The sequence below is a fragment of the Loxodonta africana genome, chromosome 13, assembly GCF_030014295.1.
Source record: "Loxodonta africana isolate mLoxAfr1 chromosome 13, mLoxAfr1.hap2, whole genome shotgun sequence".
NCBI classification, from domain to species: domain Eukaryota; kingdom Metazoa; phylum Chordata; class Mammalia; order Proboscidea; family Elephantidae; genus Loxodonta; species Loxodonta africana.
This window is the reverse complement of record NC_087354.1, coordinates 95151153-95170347: the sequence shown is the minus strand read 5'-3', so window position 1 is coordinate 95170347 and position 19195 is coordinate 95151153. Positions and strand designations below refer to the sequence as shown.

Here is a 19195-nt window from a genome sequence, read left to right as displayed (position 1 = left end):
AATCCTCACAACTGGACCAATGAGCAACATCATGATAAACGGAGAGAAGATTGAAGTTGTCAAGGATTTCATTTTACTTGGATCCGCAATCAACAGCCATGGAAGCAGCAGTCAAGAAATCGAAAGACGCATTGCATTGGGTAAATCTGCTGCAAAGGACCTCTTCAAAGTGTTGAAGAGCAAAGATGTCACCCTGAAGACTAAGGTGCACCTGACCCAAGCTATGGTATTTTCAAACCCATCATATGCATGTGAAAGCTGGACAATGAATAAGGAAGACCGAAGAACAGTTGACGCCTTTGAACTGTGGTGTTGGCGAAGAATATTGAATATACCATGGACTGCCAAAAGAACGAACACATCTGTCTTGGAAGAAGTGCGGCCAGAATGCTGCTTAGAGACAAGGATGGCGAGACTGCGTCTTACATACTTTGGACATGTTGTCAGAAGGGATCAGTCCCTGGAGAAGGACATCATGCTTGGCAGAGTACAGGGTCAGCGGGAAAGAGGAAGACCCTCAACGAGGTGGATTGACACAGTGGCTGCAACAATGAGCTCAAGCATAACAACAATTGTAAGGATGGCGCAGGACTGGGCAGTGTTTCGTTCTGTTGTGCATAGGGTCGCTATGGGTTAGAACCGACTTGACAGCACCTAACAACAACAACAACAACAAACGTGGTGTTGATGAAGAATATTGAATGTATCATGGACTTCCAAAGGAGTGCACAAATCTGTCTTGCATGACATATAGCCAGAATGCTCCTTAGAAGCAAGAACGGAGAGACTTTGTCTCACATATTTGGACACGTTATCAGGATTGATCAGTCCCTGGTGGAGGATATCATGCTTTGTAAAGTGGAGGAACACCGAAAAAGAGGAAGACCCTCAAATAGATGGATTAACACAGAGGCTGCAACAATGGGCTCAAGCATAACAAAGACCAAGAGGATGGCACAGGACGGATGTCATTCTGTTGCACATACGGTTGCTATGAGTCTGAATCGACTTGTGGTCACTGAACAACAACAGCATAGAGGAAAACATGCTACCCCAAGTATTGTAACATTTTTTATGCCTATTTTGTATTTTCAGAGATTTTTTTCTTAAGCATCTATTTTTTATTTTAACATATTTTATAATACACACAGTTATATAATCATTCATATATATGTACACACACACATATATATGTATATATATACAGTTTTTTGATATATATAGTTTTTATAGTCGACATCTGGTCAACTCCTACTCTTGGCAACCTAACGTATAACAGAATGAAATGATCTTCATATTGATTAGCACGTTTGAGCCCAATGTTGTGGCTATTGTGTCAATTCATCTCACTGAGTGTTCCCTTACTTTTCACTGACGCTCTACCAAACTTGATGTGCTTTTCTAAGGACTGGTCTTTCCTGATAACGTGTCCAGAGTAAGCAAGACAAACGTTCCTCACCCTCACTTCTGAGAAGCATTCTACTTGCATTTCTTCCTAGCCTGGTTTGTTTGAAGTCCACTGGATGTCCAATAGGCCTCACCAAAACCACAACTCAAACTCATCAACATTTCTTCGTTCTTTCTTTTTCATTATCCAGCTTTCTCATGCATGTGAGGCAATTGAAAAGACCATGGATAGGTTCAGGCACATCCTAGTTACCAAAATGATATTTTTGCTTTTTAATACTTTAAAAAGGTCTTTTGTGACTGATTTGCCCATCTCAATACATCATTGATTTCTTGACTGCTGCCGCCATGGAGTTCCTGGGTGGCCCGTATTGTTAAACGTTTGACTACTTTTAAAAATAATCAAAATGCACTGAAATTTAACATAAGGTTAATTCTGAGCTGTCGTTGTTCGATGCCATCAAGTCAGTTCCAACTCATAGACACGCTATGTCCAACAGAAGGAAACACTGCCTGGATCGTTGCCATCCTCACAATCGTTGCTATGACTGAGCCAACTGTTGCAGCTATTCTATCAATGCATCTCACCGAGGTCCTTCCTCTTTCACTGACCTTCTGCTTTACAAAGCATGATGTCCTTCTGCAGGCAGTCTTCTCTCCTGATGATATGTCCAATATATGTGAGAGGAAGTGTTGCCATCCTCTCTTCCATGAAGCACTCTAACTGTACTTCTTCCAACACAGTCTTGTTCCTTCTTCTGGCAGTCCATCGTATATTATATTCTTCCCAAACACCATAGTTCAAAGGCATCAGCTCTTCAGTCTTCCTTATTCATTGCCCAGCTTTTGCAGGCACATGTGGATGCTGAAAACACCATGTCTTGGGTCAGGTGCACCTTACTCCTCAAAATGGAATCTTTGCTTTTTAATACTTTACAGAGGTCTTTAGTAGCAAATTTGCCCAATGTAATATGCTGTTTGGTTTCTCAACTGCTGCTTTGTGAGTGTTGATTATGGATCCAAGTATAATGAAATCCTTGACAACTGTAACCTGTTTTTTTTTTTTTCCTTTTATCATGATGTTGCTTATTGGTCCAGTTGTGAGGATTTTTGTTTTATTTATGTTGACATGTAATCCATACTGAAGGCTATAGTCTTTAATCTTCATCAGTAGGTGCTTCAAATTATCTTCACTTTTAGCAAGTAAAGTAATGTCATCTGCATATCACAGGTTGGTAATGAGTATTCACCAATCCTGAAACCATGATTTTCTTCGTATAGTCCATTTTCTCCAATTATTTGCTCAGCATAAAGACTGAATAGGTATGGTGAAAGAATACAACCCTGACACACACCTTTCCTGACTCTAAACCATGCAGTATCACCTCGTTTTCTTAGAACAACTGCCTCTTGGTCTATGTACAGATTTCACATGAATACAATTAAGTGTTCTGGAATTCCCATTCTTCTAAATGCTACCCATAATTTGTTTTGATCCACACAGTTGGATGCCTTTGCGTAGTCAATAAAACACAGGTAAACATCTTTATTGTATTCTCTGTTTTCGGTCAATATCCATCTGACAGCAGCATGATATTCCTAGTTTCATGTCATCTTCTGGAACTGTCTTGAGTTTCTTGCAGTTCCCTGTTGAGGTATTGCTGCAGCTACTTTTGAATGATCTTCAGCAAAATTTTACTTGCATGTTACATTAATGATATTACTCGATTATTTCCACATTCTTTACTGGATTAGTTTTCTTTGGAATGGACAGAAATATGTATCTCTTCCTGTCAGTTGTCTAGGAAGCTGTATTCTAAATTTCTTGACATAGTCGAGTGAGCGCCTCCAGCATTTCATCTCTTTGTTGAAATATATCAATTGGTATTCTGTCAATTCCTGAAGCCTTGTTTTTCCCCATTCTGTTCAGTGCACCTTAGAATTCTTCCTTCAGTACCGTGGGATCTTGATCATATGCTGCCTTCTGCAATGTTTGAACATCGATCAATTCTTTTTGGTACAGCTACCCTGTGTTCCCTCCATCTTCTTTTGATGATTCCTGGGTCATTCAATATTTAGTCTATATAATCCTTCAAAATTGCAACAAGAGGCTTGAATTTTTTCTTCAGCTTGACAAATGCCAGGCATGTTCTTCCCTTGTGTTTTTCTAACTCTAGGTCTTTGCACATTCCATTATAATATTTTATTTTGTTTTTTTGAGTTGCCCTTTGGAATCTTCTGTTCAGCTCTTTTACGTCATTGCTTTAAAAAAAAAATTAGCTACTGTAAATTCAAGTGCAAGTTTCAGAGTCTTTTTTGACTTTCATTTGGTCTTTTCTTTCTTTCCTGATTTCTTAATGGCCTTTTTCTTTCTTCTTGTATAATGTCTTTGTTGTCACCTTACAACTCCCCGGGCCTTCGGTCATTAGTGTTCAATGGGTCAAATCTATTCTTGAGATGGGCTCCAAATTCAGGTGGGATGTATTCAAGGAAATATTTTGGCTCTTGTGGACTTGCTTGAATTTTCTTCAGATTCAACTTGAACTTGCATGTGAACAATTGATTGTTCCACAGTCAGCCTCTGTCCTTGTTCTGACTGATGATGTTGAGTTTCTCTATTGTCTCTTTCTAGATGTAGTTCATTTGATTCCTGTGTATTCCATCTGCAAGATCTACATGTATAAGTGCCACTTATGTTGTTCATAAAAGGTATTTGCAATAAAGAAGTTGTTTTTGCAAAATTCTATCACGAGGTTTCTGGCATTATTTCTATCATCAGGTCTGTATTTTCCAACAATAGAACCTTCTTCTTTGTTTCCAACTTGTGCATTCCCATCAACTGTAATTACCAATGCATCTTGATTGCATGTTTGATCAATTTCAGACTGTAGAAGTTGACAAAATCTTCAATTTTCTCACCTTTGACATTAGTGGTTGGTGAATAAATTTGAATAACAGTTGTATTAACTGCAATTCTTTGTAGAAGTCTGGATAATATCCTATCACTGACAGCTTTATACTGCAGGATAGATCTTGAAATGTTCTTTTTGATGATGAATGCAATGCCATTCCTCTTCAAGTTCTCAATCCCAGCATAGTAGACTCTAAGATTGTCTGATTCAAAAAAGCCAATACTCCTCATTTCAATTCACTAATTCCTAGGATATCGATATTTATGTGTGTTCCTTTTCATTTTTGATGACTTCCAAATTTCCTAGACTCATATTTCATATATCCCATGTTCTGATTATAAATGGATACTTTCAGCTGTTTCTTCTCAATTTGAGTTGTTCCACATCAGAAAACGATGTTTACAAAAGCTTTACTCCATCCACTTCGTTAAAGTTTACTCTACTTTGAGTAGATAGTTCTTCAAAAGTAGGATTTTGAGTGTCTTCCAACCTGAGGGGCTCATCTTCTGACACTATACCAATGTTCCACTGCTATTTATAAGGTTTTAACTTGTCAGTTTTTTCATAGACCTCCAGACTCTTCTTCCTAGCCTGTCATAGTCTGGAAACTCTGCTGAAATCTGTCTCCCATGGGTAACTCTGTCTTCCACCTTTACTTAGATCAACTGATATCAGTTTAATTCTGCCTAGCTGCTAATAATTTCACTTTTCACCCACCTGCAGCCAAGAGATATATTGAGGTTTATATTAGAAGGTAACAGTTTTTTAACTATTCCTTTCTAGCAGGATAAGACAAATTTACATTGCTGTAGAGCAATTTCTGGCAGGCTTTTTTATGGTTAATATGTAGTTTCATGGATAACAAAAACCTTGAAATCAAAGTAAAAAGTCTGTTATTAATTTTCCTCTTCAACACTACCAATGGAAATTTTGGTGATTGAACCCACCCAGAGACACCTTGGGACACAAGCCTAGTGATCTGCTTCTGAAAGCTCATAGCCTTGAAAATTCTATGGACCATAATTCTATTTGGCAATCCTTCAGTTCCCCAAGAGTCAGAAATGACTTAGTAACAACAAGTTTGGTGTTTGATTTTGGCTTCCACGTACACTGATTTTTCATCCAAGGAGACTGAAATCATCGACAGGTTCAATTTCTTCCTTATTTATCACAATACGGTTTATCAATCCAGTTGTATTTTTGCTTTCTTCATATTCACGTGTTTATGTATACAGAGTCATGTTATCATTCTGGTATATTTCCTTCCAATCCTTTTCTCTATATTTAAATATGGCTGCAATCACCCCTTTCTACCAGTATTTCCTACCCTATGCTCTCAAACTTCTATAAAACCTAAAACTAAAATTCTTTCATGAGAGACTACTTTCTAGGGACACTTCTGATACCAGGTATCTAACCTGGGTTTCCTAGGAAACAGAGACTGAGCAAAACTTTAGTGGCTAAGAGTCAGGACTGAGGTAAAATGGAAATGAGACAGGGAAAATAAGAATATGAATTATCTAAGTGGTCACTGTTTGGCATCAAAAACTAGTATTTCTTCCATGCACTGGCTTATCTTCCCAGAAAGCTGTATGAAATATTGTGTGTCAGACTTTCCAGTTTGAAAGAGGGAGAGAGAATTCCCCACTGGTTCCAGTTTCCATTGGTCAGCATTGTAATTACAGCCCTAAACCCTCTCACATCTGCGTTACACATCCAAGGGACTGAACAGAGCACCTTGTGTGTATTAACAGAGATGCAATGCACAACAGGTGAGGTGCTGGGATTTTTTTTTTTTTTAGTGAGATGAAATTCAATTAACCAAGCTAACCATATTAAACTATACAAATTAGATGTATTTAGTATATTCACCAGTGCTGTGCAACTATACGTTTATTTGCATTTCATATTTATTGTATATTTATTTATTTTTCTTTTCTTCTTTCCTCTTATTTTTATTTCATGTATTTTTTTGTATAAATTTTACAATATAATCCTTGTGTCACAGAGTATTCAGATCAGATCATAAACTGAACTCAACCAACATCGAAACTGACTGGGTCTTGACATCTCCGCGAAGGCTGCTGAGACTCTGTGCCTCTCTCTAGAGGGCGAGGACGGGGACACCTTTGTTTACAGAAGCATCTTTTCCAGGGAAAGCAGAAAGCTGTCCCTGCTTTAGTTTCTGTTCACTTTCAGTGTATTCAATTAGGTTCGTGAAGGCTGAGTGATTAAGGCCTTAGGTGTTTACTAATTTACCTGTTGGACTCAGCGGAAAAATCTGCCCTCCTATCCTCTGCTCTGTGATGGGGAATGGCAGTATGAAAAATATATTTTTCCTCCAGCAGGTAGCTCCCGCTTTCTGTCAATAAGGGCTTGCTAGGATGAGATTATTTTATTCTTTCTCATTCTAAGAAGAAGAGAAACTTATTCTATAAAGATTGAAGCCTTGGTGGCTCAGTGGTTAAGACAGTGGCTGCTAACCAAAAGGTCAGCATTTGGAATCCACCGGCTGTCTTGGAAACCCTATGTGGTACTTCTACAATATCTTTTAAAGTCACTGCAACAGGTACAGTACAGTAAAGTGAGATGAAAAATCAAGAAAAAGGGTGAAGGGGCTTCGTTATAACACAAAATAAAATGTCCAAGATGGAGAACCTGAGGCAGGCATATGAGCAGAATAGAGTAAAAATGAGTGCAAAAAATATATCAAAATTTTCCAAACAGGAAGAAGTCTGGCAAAATGCTAAAGATATTGAGCTCTGACCTATGGTTGTCTTTTGCATGCTCTTGTGTACATTCTGTATATCATTCTACATCAGTTTTAAGAGTCATTATTGCCCTTTAAAGTGAAATTCAAAATGCTTTTCACATAAACTACTTTCGTTCCAAAAACTATTGATAGCACCACATCTTCTTCGTGACATTCTTCATCTCCGTATTTCTCAGCATGTAGGTCAGAGGGTTGAACATGGGAGCAATGATGGTGTAGAAAAGGGCAAGCACTTTATCTTCTGGAAAAGTTACAGTCGGTCTAATGTAAACGAAGAGGACAGGAACAAAGAACAGGACTACAACTGTTCTGTGAGAACTGCAAGTTGAAAGAGCTTTGGTACTGCTTTCAGCAGGGTAAGCCCTGATGGTGTATAATATCCGAACATAAGACACCATCAAAATCGTGAAGGTCACCAAAGCAATCAGACCTGAATTGACAATTAGCAGTAGCCTGATTTCATGTGTATTGGTGCAAGCCAGTTTCTGCAAAGGATACGCATCACAGAAATAGTGATCTATCTCATTGGGGCCACAAAAGGGTAAGTAGACAGTGAGAAGAAACTGACCGGCAGAGTGTATAAATCCCCCAGTAAAACAGGTTATGGCGATTGTGTGACACCTCTGCCTGCTCATGATGATAGTGTAGTGTAGGGGCTTACAGATGGCCACGTAGCGGTCATAGGCCATCGCTGGAAGGATGAAGGTCTCAACACCTCCAAAGAAATGTGTGGTAAAGAGCTGTGTCATGCAGCTACTATAAGAAATGTTCTTCCTTTCTGCCAGCAAGTCAGTCATTAGTTTGGGTGTCACTGTAGATGTGTAGCAAAGGTCGGAGAGAGAAAGGAAATTAAGGAAGAAATACATAGGTTGGTCAAGTAGCTGACTGCATGTGACAGAAATCATTATGAGTAAGTTTCCTATCCAAATAGCAATGTAACAAAATAGGAATAATACAAAGCAGAAAATTTCAATGCTCTTGTTTTGGGAAAGGCCCAAGAGAATAAACATAGTGACGTTATTCCTCTTTTCCATGGTCCGATGCAGTTAAAATGCATAGCAGTCACCTGAAAAGACATAATCATTAAGTCAGTGTCAGAAATATTTATGAATAATATTTATGATAATACACATATTCTAAAAAGTATGTTTAATTGAACTGATGGCAGTGTTTCAGAAATTGAAAATTTGTTATTTGATAAGAATATTTTTTTCTGGTTAACGTCGTGATGATTTCCTTAAATACTTCAGGACATTATGTTAAATATTTATGTTAATAGAAATGAATGCATTCAATCAGTCAATCAAAATAAAATAAAAATGCTAGGTACTTCTCATTTCCAAATTCCAATGGAATATACAGTGAAGTTTTAAAATAGATGTAACGCTGAAGATTTGTAAAAAAATGCAAGTTTTTTTTTAATGGCATAGAAGCAAATATAAAGTTTTAACAGTGCTCCCTAGTCAACAGTTCTGTTCTGATTAGCTGCCATTGAGTCAGGTCTGACTCATGGAGACCCCATTGCACAACAGAACAAAACACTGCCTGTTTGTGTGTCATCTCCAGGATTGGATGGGGGATGGATTCCATTGTGATCCATAAGGTTTTCATGGGTTAATTTTTGGAATTAGGTAGTCAGGCCTTTCTCCTTAGCCCATCTTAGCCTGGAAGCTCCACTGAAACCTTTTCAGCATCATAGCAACACAGACATCTCCACTGTGAGACAGTCAGTAGCTGTGTATGAGACGCATTGGTTGGAAATCAGATCCAAGTCTCCTGCATAGAAAGCGAGGATTCTGCCACTGACCCACCAATGCTTCACAATGGAATATATGTTCCCTTTTTAAAATTATTTTAAAATGAGGCATAAAATAAAATGAAAGATTAATATGATGATAAATAAGCATTGAAAAAGTAGAAGATAAAAGTTCCCTGTGAGACCCCCGTGTAATTGGTTTGGTTAATTTTTTGATTGTTTAGTGCTTGCACGATTTGTGACTGTAAAATGCTGAGATTTTATAGCATAAGTGTATTTATTTCTACAAGTCACTGTTGTTTTTGTTAGTTGCCCTGGAGTTGATTCCTACTCATTTGACCCCATGCGTGCAGAGTAGACCTGTTCATAAGGTTTTTGATGGCTGTGACCTTTCAGAAGCAGATTGCCAGGTTTGTATTCTGAGGCACTTCTGTTATTGTGTGCTGTTGAGCTGATTCTGATGCATAGCAACCCTACAGGACAGAGTAGAATCACCCCATAGGATTTTCTAGGCTGTAATCTTTATGTGAGCAGATTGTGAGATCTTTTCTCCAGCAAAGCTGCTAGTGGGTTTGATCCACTGAATTTCTGATTTGCAGCTGATCACTAAATCATTGCCCCAGAAGGACTACAAGGCATTTCTGGGTGGGTTCAAACCATCAAACTTTAGTAGTCCAGCACTTAACCATTTATGCCTTTCAGGAACTCCTATCTCTATAGATTAAAAAAAAAAAACAAAAACTAAACCCATAGCCATTCTGTTGATTCTGACTCATAGAGGCCCAACAGGGCAGAGTAGAACTGCCCCATAGAGTTTCCAAGGAGCACCTTGTGGATTCAAATTACCTACCTCTTGGTTAGCAGCCCTGGCACTTAACTACTATGCCACCAGGGTTTCTATAGGTAGTTCAATTAAAATTATGTACTTAAATGAATAACGGAATAAGTAATAGTTTAAAGAGAGGGGCAGAAGGCAGTTTTTGATATTCTTTCTCTTGACTCAGCGTTATCATTTTTTCAAGTCAATTTTCCTCACATTGTTTTGAATTGGAGATTGTATTTCTGTTTCCATGTTTTTACAATTTAACCGTTTTGCCATAAAACCATAAAAAATTCTAACACTGCCTAATTCAGAGAAAAAATGTATAGGAAGCTTTTTGAGAAAGGTTTACAGGAAGACAAATAGTTGGTACCTGAACTCTATTACTCAGTTATACCATGGTGTGTGTGATTTCATTTTACTTGGATCCACAATCAACAGCCATGGAAGCAGCAGTCAAGTAACTAAAAGACTCATTGCATTGAGCAAATCTGCCTCAAAAGACCTCTTTAAAGCATTGAAAAGCAAAGATGTCACCTTGATGACTAAGGTGCACCTGACCCAAGCCATGGAGTTTCCAATCACCTCATATGCATATGAAAGAGGGGCAACGAATAAGGAAGGCCAAAGAATTGATGCCTTTGAATTGTGGTGTTAGAGAAGAACATTGACTATACCATGGACTGCCAAAAGAATGAACGTATCTGTCTTGGAAGAAGTGCAACCAGAATGCTCCCTAAAAGCGAGGATGGCCAGACTATGTCTTACATACTTTGGTCATGTTGTTAGGAGGGATCAGTCCCTGGAGAAGAACATCATGCTTGATAAGTTAGAGGGTCATCATAAAAGAGGAAGACCGTTAATAAGATAGATTGACACAGTGGCTGCAACAATGAGCTTAAGAATAGCAACGATTGTGAGGATGGCAAAGGACTGGGCAATGTTCTGTTATGCATAGAGCTGCTATGAGTCAGAACCAACAACAACAATGACGTGGTATGGGAATTTGGATACTACTCACTTTATGTCTCTGGACTTAAGCTATCTCACCTGTAAAGTGAGGTAACCTGACCAGGCTGTGAAGCTCAAACAAATCAAGAAATGACCATTGTTACATAAGCTATAGAAGAATTACTGTTTGAGTTTATTATCTAAATATTACTGTTACTAAATTAATATTCTAAGAGTTGTCAATAGCCCAGCCCAGTAAAATTAACTATCATACAGAAAATAAAATTGCATGATCTTAAAACCATTTTGACTAGGAAGTAAACTTTGACATCTACTAGTCAAATCCCTTCATTCTAAATAGAATCCATTTATATCAAAATTCACATGTGGAATAAAAAATGCAATTTAAATCTCTTCATCCATCAGGAAATATATTAATCTAACAGGATCAAATTTATGAAAAACTAGCCAATGCAGTTGTTGTTGACCAGAGCTTCTGATAATTTGGAAAAATAACATTGATAACTACCTCATCTAATTGTCTTTATATAATTTTAGGCCCCAAAGTTCATCACTCTCATCCCCTTTCCTCAAAATTTGTAATATATCTTCTGTCCTAATTTTGTAGCTATATTTTCTTATCAATTTAAATTCTCTCCTTATCTCTGCATTTTCTAAATTAACTGTTTTCCTCCAAATTAAAGAAATCTATTGCACTGAAAACGGAACCATAAAACTGTTAAATACATATATCCTTACAAGGCTAATTTTGTAGAGTTTATCTGGTTTTAGAAAGTATCTTCGGATGGAAGCACATCTCCCAGCAAAAACTAGGAGGTATTTCCCTGAACAAAAGTAACTGGGAGTTTTTACAGAAAACAAAGGACAGGAAACAGAAAAAAAGAAAGGAGCAGAACAAACCACTCTTCATATGTTTTGACATACCATTGGATCATGCAGAACAAAATGTAAAGACCCTGAACATTTACATTTATCAATTCAGCAAACTCTGTTTAATGTCTGAACCAAAACTTCTGAGCAAGCAGACAAATCAAAACGTGTATGCCAGCAGAAATGTTTTGTGCGTACCAATGAAGACAGAGGTGATAAGATTTTAAAAAGAAGGGCTCAAGGGGGAAGCATCCAAGCCTAATGCTTTCAATTGTTACAGAGCCTTTTTGATTCCAGCAAGTCTAGAGGATAAAATACAAATTTAACAAAACAAATGAATCTATTTCTATGGTGTAATTTTATGATTTAGAATTTTTTTTTTATAGGTAAGCATTGAGAAGTAAGGCTTCTTAGCATACCTCCAATTATACTGTATTAATATTTCCTCATGGATAAATAAAAAATCTACCTTTAATTTTTAAAATAATAATCAAAATATTGCTTTGAACAGCTATTAAAGTAATGGCTTATCCATTTGAATGAACATAAAACCATTGTTTTAATCATGTGCAGAGAAATTAAAAAAAAAAAAAAACCTGCATTATTTTCTCCCTAGACCTCCCCTGGAATCCCTAGTGGCATAGTGGTTAAGAGCTACGGCTGCTAGCCAAAAGGTTGGAAGTTCAAATCCACTAGGCACTCCTTGGAAACTCTATGGGGAAGTTCTACCCCGTCCTATAGGGTTGCTATGAGTTGGAATCGACTTGACAGCAAGGGGCATACCTCCCCTGATAATAAAACAAGAGAATTATGGCTCACGCATGACATTAAGCCTCTGAAGAAACTAAGGTTGCTAGAGTACTCAGAAAAAACCAATCATTCTGTTTGTAATTATTGATAGAAATTTAATATCCCTACTAATTAAATGCATTCTAGTCAAACAATTTTGCTGAATGTGTGTATTAATCTCCAGTTTTCTCCTTTTCCAAAACAACAAATGAGGCTTTATTTCCCTATTTGGCAATTCTTCCTTTTCATGTCACCTTCCTCACAGACCAATGAATAATTCACCGTATGTAAAATTCTGCCTGTATTTCTAGCTCCTTAGTAACAACAAAAATTTTAGAATAAGGAGCCCTGGCCACGTAATGGTTAAGCATTTGACTGCTAATTGAAAGCTCGGTGGTTCAAACCAATCGGCGACTCCACAAGAGAAAAAAAACTGGTGATCGGCTCCTGTAGAGATTACAGCCAGGAAAGAAACCTTACGGATACTAGTTTGTGCTATAGGGTCGCTATGAGTCAGAATCGACTCAAGTGCACACAATAACAACAACAAATTTAGACTGATTTCTAATCTTAACTCAGTCATCAATTTTAGGTGTGAACTCTGCAAGTGACTCCATTTCTTTCAACAATATTTCTTCATCTATAATGGAGAGATATAAATCTCCCTTAACTAAATCAGTAAATGAATTCTGAATTTCACATTTAAAAAGAGATAAAGGTGAAAGTCAAAACAATAAAATGAGGTATAAGTATGCTATTATGTTCAGTTTGATGCACATATAAGGATAATAATACCTTAAAAATTCATCACCTTTTAGTTGATTCCAACTCCTGTAGACCTTATACAACAGAGTAGAACTGCCCAAAGGGTTTCCCAGGCTGTCATCTTATGGAAGTCAACTGCCACATCTTTCTTCCATGGAGCAGCTGGGGGGCTCAAACCTCTGACCTTTCAGTTAGCAGCTGAGTGATTAACCACTACACCACAAGGCTTCCTTACTAATATCTTAAAAACCCGTTGCCATGGAGTCAATTCTGACTCAGAGCAAGCCTACAGGACAGGATAGAACTGTCCCATAGGGTTCCCAAGGAGCACCTGGCCAACCTTTTGATTAACACTGTAGCTCTTAACCACCAAGGCTCCACTAACACCTTAGAGAGGTAAACATTTGTTGAGGCATTCCTGGGTTAAGTGTATGTAGAATACCTAAATGCACTCCCACTTTTTCATAATTACCTAATTCTTTCATGCAGAATCAGATGGCCTCCTGGATTGTTAGCATTAAACCATTTCAGCCATTCTAATTTTAATATGTAGGTGGTAACTGGATAATAAGTCAAACTCAAACTTTAAGTCTATAAAAATGATAGATTATACTCAAACTACAAACTCCTCCTGTTTCTCTCTCCTACACACGTAGCCAACCTATAAAGAGTAAGAAAATTCCAGCTCACATATCTGAACAAAGAGTGCTGAATCTCCTCATTCTGTCAAACATGAGGGATGCAACTGCAGCTACAAATAAACTGGTTGCCTTAGAACTATCTCCAACTCACAGTGACTCCGTATGTGTCAAAGTAGAACAGTGCTCCACAGGGTTTTCAATGGCTGATTTTTTGGAAATACATAGCCAGGGCTTTCTTTCAGCATGCCTCTGGGTGGACTCAAACCTTCAAATTTTGGGTAGCAGCCAAAAGCTTTAACTATTTGCAACACCCAGGAGCTCCACAGTAATCTTATGAAGTATACATTATTAGTAAACTCATTTTACTAAAGAGGACACTGAGCATATAGAAATTAAGTAACCAGTCCCCATGTCCTAGAGCTAATAAATGGTAGAGTCCTGATTTAAAGCGTATAATGCATTCTCTAAGACCACGTGTGGCTGAAGTGTACATTAGGGGTAACGATATCTATGCCCCAGCGTTCTTGTGAGACTCAAACTAGATAAAGTATATGAAAGTGTTACCCACTACATGGTAGGGGTCCAACAAGTAACTATTTCCGTTTCTTTGACCTCTGTTGTATCCCTTGTGACATGCATGCTACCATTAATTTAACCAATAATCAGTAAATATTTGCTGAATGAGGAAAGAAAGTTTAAAGTTTAAAAACAGTATACGTTACACTTAAGATATTAAACAAGTAAAACCATTATCACCATAATCATCACACATAGGAAGCAAGGATAGGAAACAAAGTAAACAGAGATAAGGTAAACATAGATTCTAGCTTTGAGACACTTCCACTGGATTTTTAGTGTCTTACTTGGGGTTTTTGGTTGTTTTATTTGATGTTTTATTGGCTGGGGGAAGTGTGATAATGGGAGTGGTTATTGCCGGAAGCTTATTTGTCCTTTCAGTTTGGGTTTTCCCACTTTCTTGGTAACCTGTCAATCACTTTTTTCTTACTCAATAGTTTGTTGACTTTCTACAAAAAGTGCTAAAAATATTTTCTTCTGTTTTGAAAATCACTACCCAGCTAAGAATCCTTTCCCTGTCACTGACTGAGTGCTTGTCCTTTAAAAACATCACATTCCATCCTCAATGGACAGCTCCCTGAATTTATAGCTGTCTTAATCTCAAAACAAATTAGTCTATAAAATTCAGAGAGGGGGATGCCTATATTAGTCATTCTGTTATTTAAAATACGGAATCAAAATTACTTTGAACAGATATCAGACATTTTGGCAGGATAAATGGAAGGGAGGAGAAATAATTCACCCCAGGTTATTCTGCTTTAGTTGTTGTGGCTCTGTTCCTATGCTCTCTTTCCCTTGCTATCTCCGTTTTCTCAGTGAAATGCTGGTCATTCTATGGTGCGGGTTATTTTATTTAAGCTTCTTGATTTCACATTTCCCTTAACATACCCAGAACCAGTGCCATCGAGTCAATTCCGACTCATAACGACCCTACAGGATAGAGTAGAACTGCCCCATAGAGGTTCCAAGGAGCGCCTGGCGGATTTGAACTGCCGACCCTTTGGTTAGCAGCCGTAGCACTTAACCACTACGCCACCAGGGTTTCCATAGTCCTTTCAATATCCTTGGGGGCAGGAGGGGTACTTATACCTTTATAGGGACCACTGACACCTGTTATTCAACCATTGTTCCCACAAACAATGAAAAGTTATATACTCAGAGCAACACTTCAAAGGCAAGCAGAAAATTTGCACATCCAAACAAGTCAAATCACAATCTCTATTATCATCCTAAAACTATTCCTGGAGGCACCCAGGCTCACAGGATTCACTAAATACCAGTTAAAAAAAAAAAAAAAAAAAAAAAACCTGTTGGGGTTGAGTCGATTCTGACTCATAGTGACTCTATAGGACAGAATAGAACTGCCACATAGGGTTTCCATGGAGTGCCTGGTGGATTTGAACTGCTGACCTTTTGCTTAGCAGCTGTGGGTCTTAACCACTACACCACCAGGGTTTCCACTAAATACTAAAAAAAAAAAAAAAAAAGTAAAGCATAAATTCTAAAACATTTCTCCTTATTTTAGGGTATTAAGAATCCCTTGCACGCTGTTTGGATTTACCTTCCCAAGTACTCAACTCACCAGGTGGATTTTCTTTAGACCCACGTTATCAGAACCACTGCAGCGCTGGAGAAGAATCTGTATCATAAAGCGTATGCTGACAACAGTTAACTCAGCTGCATATAATTTAGTAGCCTCAGTCATTAGGCATTCTCCCCTGGGCCACAATGACTGAATCCTCTTGCCCTTTATGTAAAGAGTTATGATGACAACAAATTTGAGGGGCTTTTGTTTTCAGAGAGGAGCCCTGGTGATGCAGTGGTTAAAGTGCTTAGTTGCTAACCAAAAGTTTGGTGGTTGGAGCCTACCAGCTGCTCTAAGGGAGAAAGATGTGGCAGTTGGCTTCCATGAAGATTACAGCCTTGGAAACTCTATGGGGGAATTCTACTCTGCCCTATAGATTCACTATGAGTCAGAATTGACTAGAAGGTTTGGTTTGGTTGCTTTGAGGCCCTTTTTCCATAATTTCTATAAATGACAGTATTGATGATACAAAAATATGTTCTTGCATTTTTTGTTAGTTGCCTCAGGGAATCTTTCTCAGAAATCTGCTTGTCACATTATCTACAATTGATGTGCTTTATTCGTGTGCCATTGTGATATATTTTTTTATTCCACATGTAATTGTCATTTTGTTGTTTCTTTTCTTTTATATTAAAAAGAAAGAAAAATTTATACAAAGGGAATTATGCTAAAAAAAATTCCCCTCTTGGTCCTATTCTCTGACTACTGGGATGGTTACTGAATTCATAACTCTTCCTATATATCAGGATAAGCTACACGTGTAGTTTTTTTTTCCCCCCATTTGGGAAAAAAAAAGAGACAGCCGTTCTTCCAGCAGAACTCTTTTAATAAATCTATTAATTTTCTCATCCTATCATTCCACATTCTGAATGTATATGATGTAATAAACATTATAACCAAAAAATAAACTGTCACTACGTCCTTAAAATCGTTGTTCCTGCCTATAACACATCAAGAGAGTGTTGCAGTGGTGGCGAAGTTTTTGTACCACCTAAAAAAACTAGAGCATAGATATTACTATCTCTTTTTCTTCACACTTTAAGTCAAATTATACTGTACAGACTTCATTGCATAATTTATCTTAGAGTGTCATCATATAAGATTTAGTTGAATATTCTACCAGCAAATAAAGCTTTTTTTAAATTTTCTAAAAATTACATTTAATCTCCTCTGTTTCTTCACAATACCAAAAGGTTATCAGCTTTCCAAGTTTAATGTTCAGAGGGAAATTATTATTAAAATACAAGTTCAACCTCAGAATTGCTTATTTTATATGGCATAGCCACTATTCTTTTAGTCCAGAATATTTTCATACAGCTATGACCCTACCCCTATCTGAGTCCCTTGAACAAAATTGTCACTTTACTCGTCACTTTTCCACTCACTGTTTCTGAAATCTATAAAATAAGAAAGTGTTTATCTGACAGCTAATAGAGCTCCTTGATTCCAAGTCCACTTTTATGCCTGTATAAAGTTTTTTCTCTTTTTATTGAGTATGACAAATCAATTACGTTTTTCTCCTGAAAATATCTTTTGACACCAAACGATTTTCATGGCTTTTTTCATCTCTGTATTTCTCAGAGTATAAACTAAAGGATTGAACATAGGAGCAATGATGGTGTAAAAGAGAGCAAATACTTCATCCTCAGGGAAAGTGGTAGGAGGTAGGCAAAGATTGAAGGCCCCCAAAATAAGACCACCACAGTGATATGAGACCCACAGGCAGACAGGGCTTTGCGTCTTCCCACAGCTGAGTGATTCCTTAAGGTGAATAATATAATGACGTAAGACCCAAACAAGAGAACAAAGGTTACTAAGGCGACCACACCTGAATTGGCAACTACGAGGAAACCAATGATACAGGTGTCAGTGCAGGCAATTTTCAGCCAAGGGAAAATAGCACAGTAGTAGTGATCAATTTCATTGTGGCCACAGAAAGGCAACCAGATTATCACTGAAAACTGGGGAAAAGAATGGACAGCCCCACCAGCCCAAGCAGCCAAGACTAGGAAATTGCATCTTGTCCTGTTCATGATTATCACGTAGTGGAGAGGTTTGCAGATGGCAACACACCGATCAATGCCATGCCATGACTCTTCCGAGGAAGTGCATGAAAAGGACCTGTGACATGCAGCCATCAAAGGAGATGGTTTTTGTCCCCATTAACAGGTCACCAGTGAGTTTGGGTGTCACGCAGGAGGTATAGCAGATGTCTACGGAGGATAAGTGGCTGAGGAAATAGTACATTGGTTGGTGAAAAAGGTAGCTGCATCGAATGGAGACAAGGACCAGAAGATTTCCCATTATAAGGGCAACATAACAGAATAAGAGAACCCAAAGAAAAATAGTTGCATGTTCTGGTCATAAGAGAGTCCCATGAGAATGAATTCTGAGGTGTTCCTCTGGCTTTCCATGTATCAAATTTGTTGCACGTATGCATGAATAGTTAGGCATCTGAAAGAAAAGAGGACAAAGATTTGGATGTAAACATTTACAGTATGATCACTGGTGGATTTGAACTGCCAACCTTTGGGTTAACAGCCATAGCTCTTAACCACTGCACCACCAGGGCTCCAGTATGATAATAAAAATCACAAACTCATGGAAGCGAATTAATACATTATTAATATTTTTATATGTATTCTTTAGAATCATACTTGATTTCTGTAATATTTTCCCAAATATTCTAACATTGATGATATTAAATACATATTTTCTTAAGATTTTAATATATAATGTTTTAAATATAACTATGTCTAAAACAGAAAATGTTCTATACTATTATTCATAACTTTCTGATAACAAAAATTAATTTAACTTTAATGCAAGAAATTCAGTTTGTGGATAATTTTCAAATATGTTCTTTGTTCATAGCACAGTTTTAATTTCATGTCACATTCACTTCCCCTGGTATGATAGGGGTCACCTCCAGGAATTGTCTGCATGGATTTGATTTGGGAAAAAAATAATTCAGTTGCAATTAAAAAACATGTGCCTAATTCTTGAGCTGCTTGATTTGCAGTGTGGGTAATGTTCCATGAAACGGGGGGCTCAAAGGGAGGACTGCATATTGAACTTGGAAAAACAAATTTACTGAATATGTTACAGGGCAAAAAATTGTTGAAATACATGCAGCAGAGAGTAGAATATTTGTCAATTTGTGAATCTCAAAAATAATTAGAAAAAATATTTTCGTCTTCTATTTGTATTTTAGTATTAAAGAATGGTTTAAGGTAAACCCTATAGCCATTAAAATCAATGGTGCAAATTACTAAAATAAAAAAAGCTAATTGAATGCACAATTTATAGAGTTCTATTAGAAAAATTTG

At 37.5% G+C, this 19195-nt stretch overlaps 1 protein-coding gene and 1 pseudogene across 1 annotated transcript; both read right to left on the bottom strand.

Moving 5' to 3' along the window:
• Window positions 1-6846: 6846 nt before the first annotated feature.
• LOC100671823 (olfactory receptor 4P4-like) lies at window positions 6847-8252 on the bottom strand. The gene has a single exon (XM_010602320.3). It carries the CDS (start codon window positions 8124-8126, stop codon window positions 7215-7217), a length of 912 nt encoding a protein of 303 aa, XP_010600622.2. The 5' UTR covers window positions 8127-8252; the 3' UTR covers window positions 6847-7214.
• A 7741-nt stretch (window positions 8253-15993) lies between these two features.
• LOC111749060 (olfactory receptor 4P4-like) lies at window positions 15994-18355 on the bottom strand (annotated as a pseudogene).
• Window positions 18356-19195: the final 840 nt, after the last annotated feature.

Coding starts and splice junctions, on each gene's coding strand:
- LOC100671823 (XM_010602320.3), bottom strand. CDS start 8,126: ATGGAAAAGAGGAATAACGTCACTATGTTTATTCTCTTGGGCCTTTCC.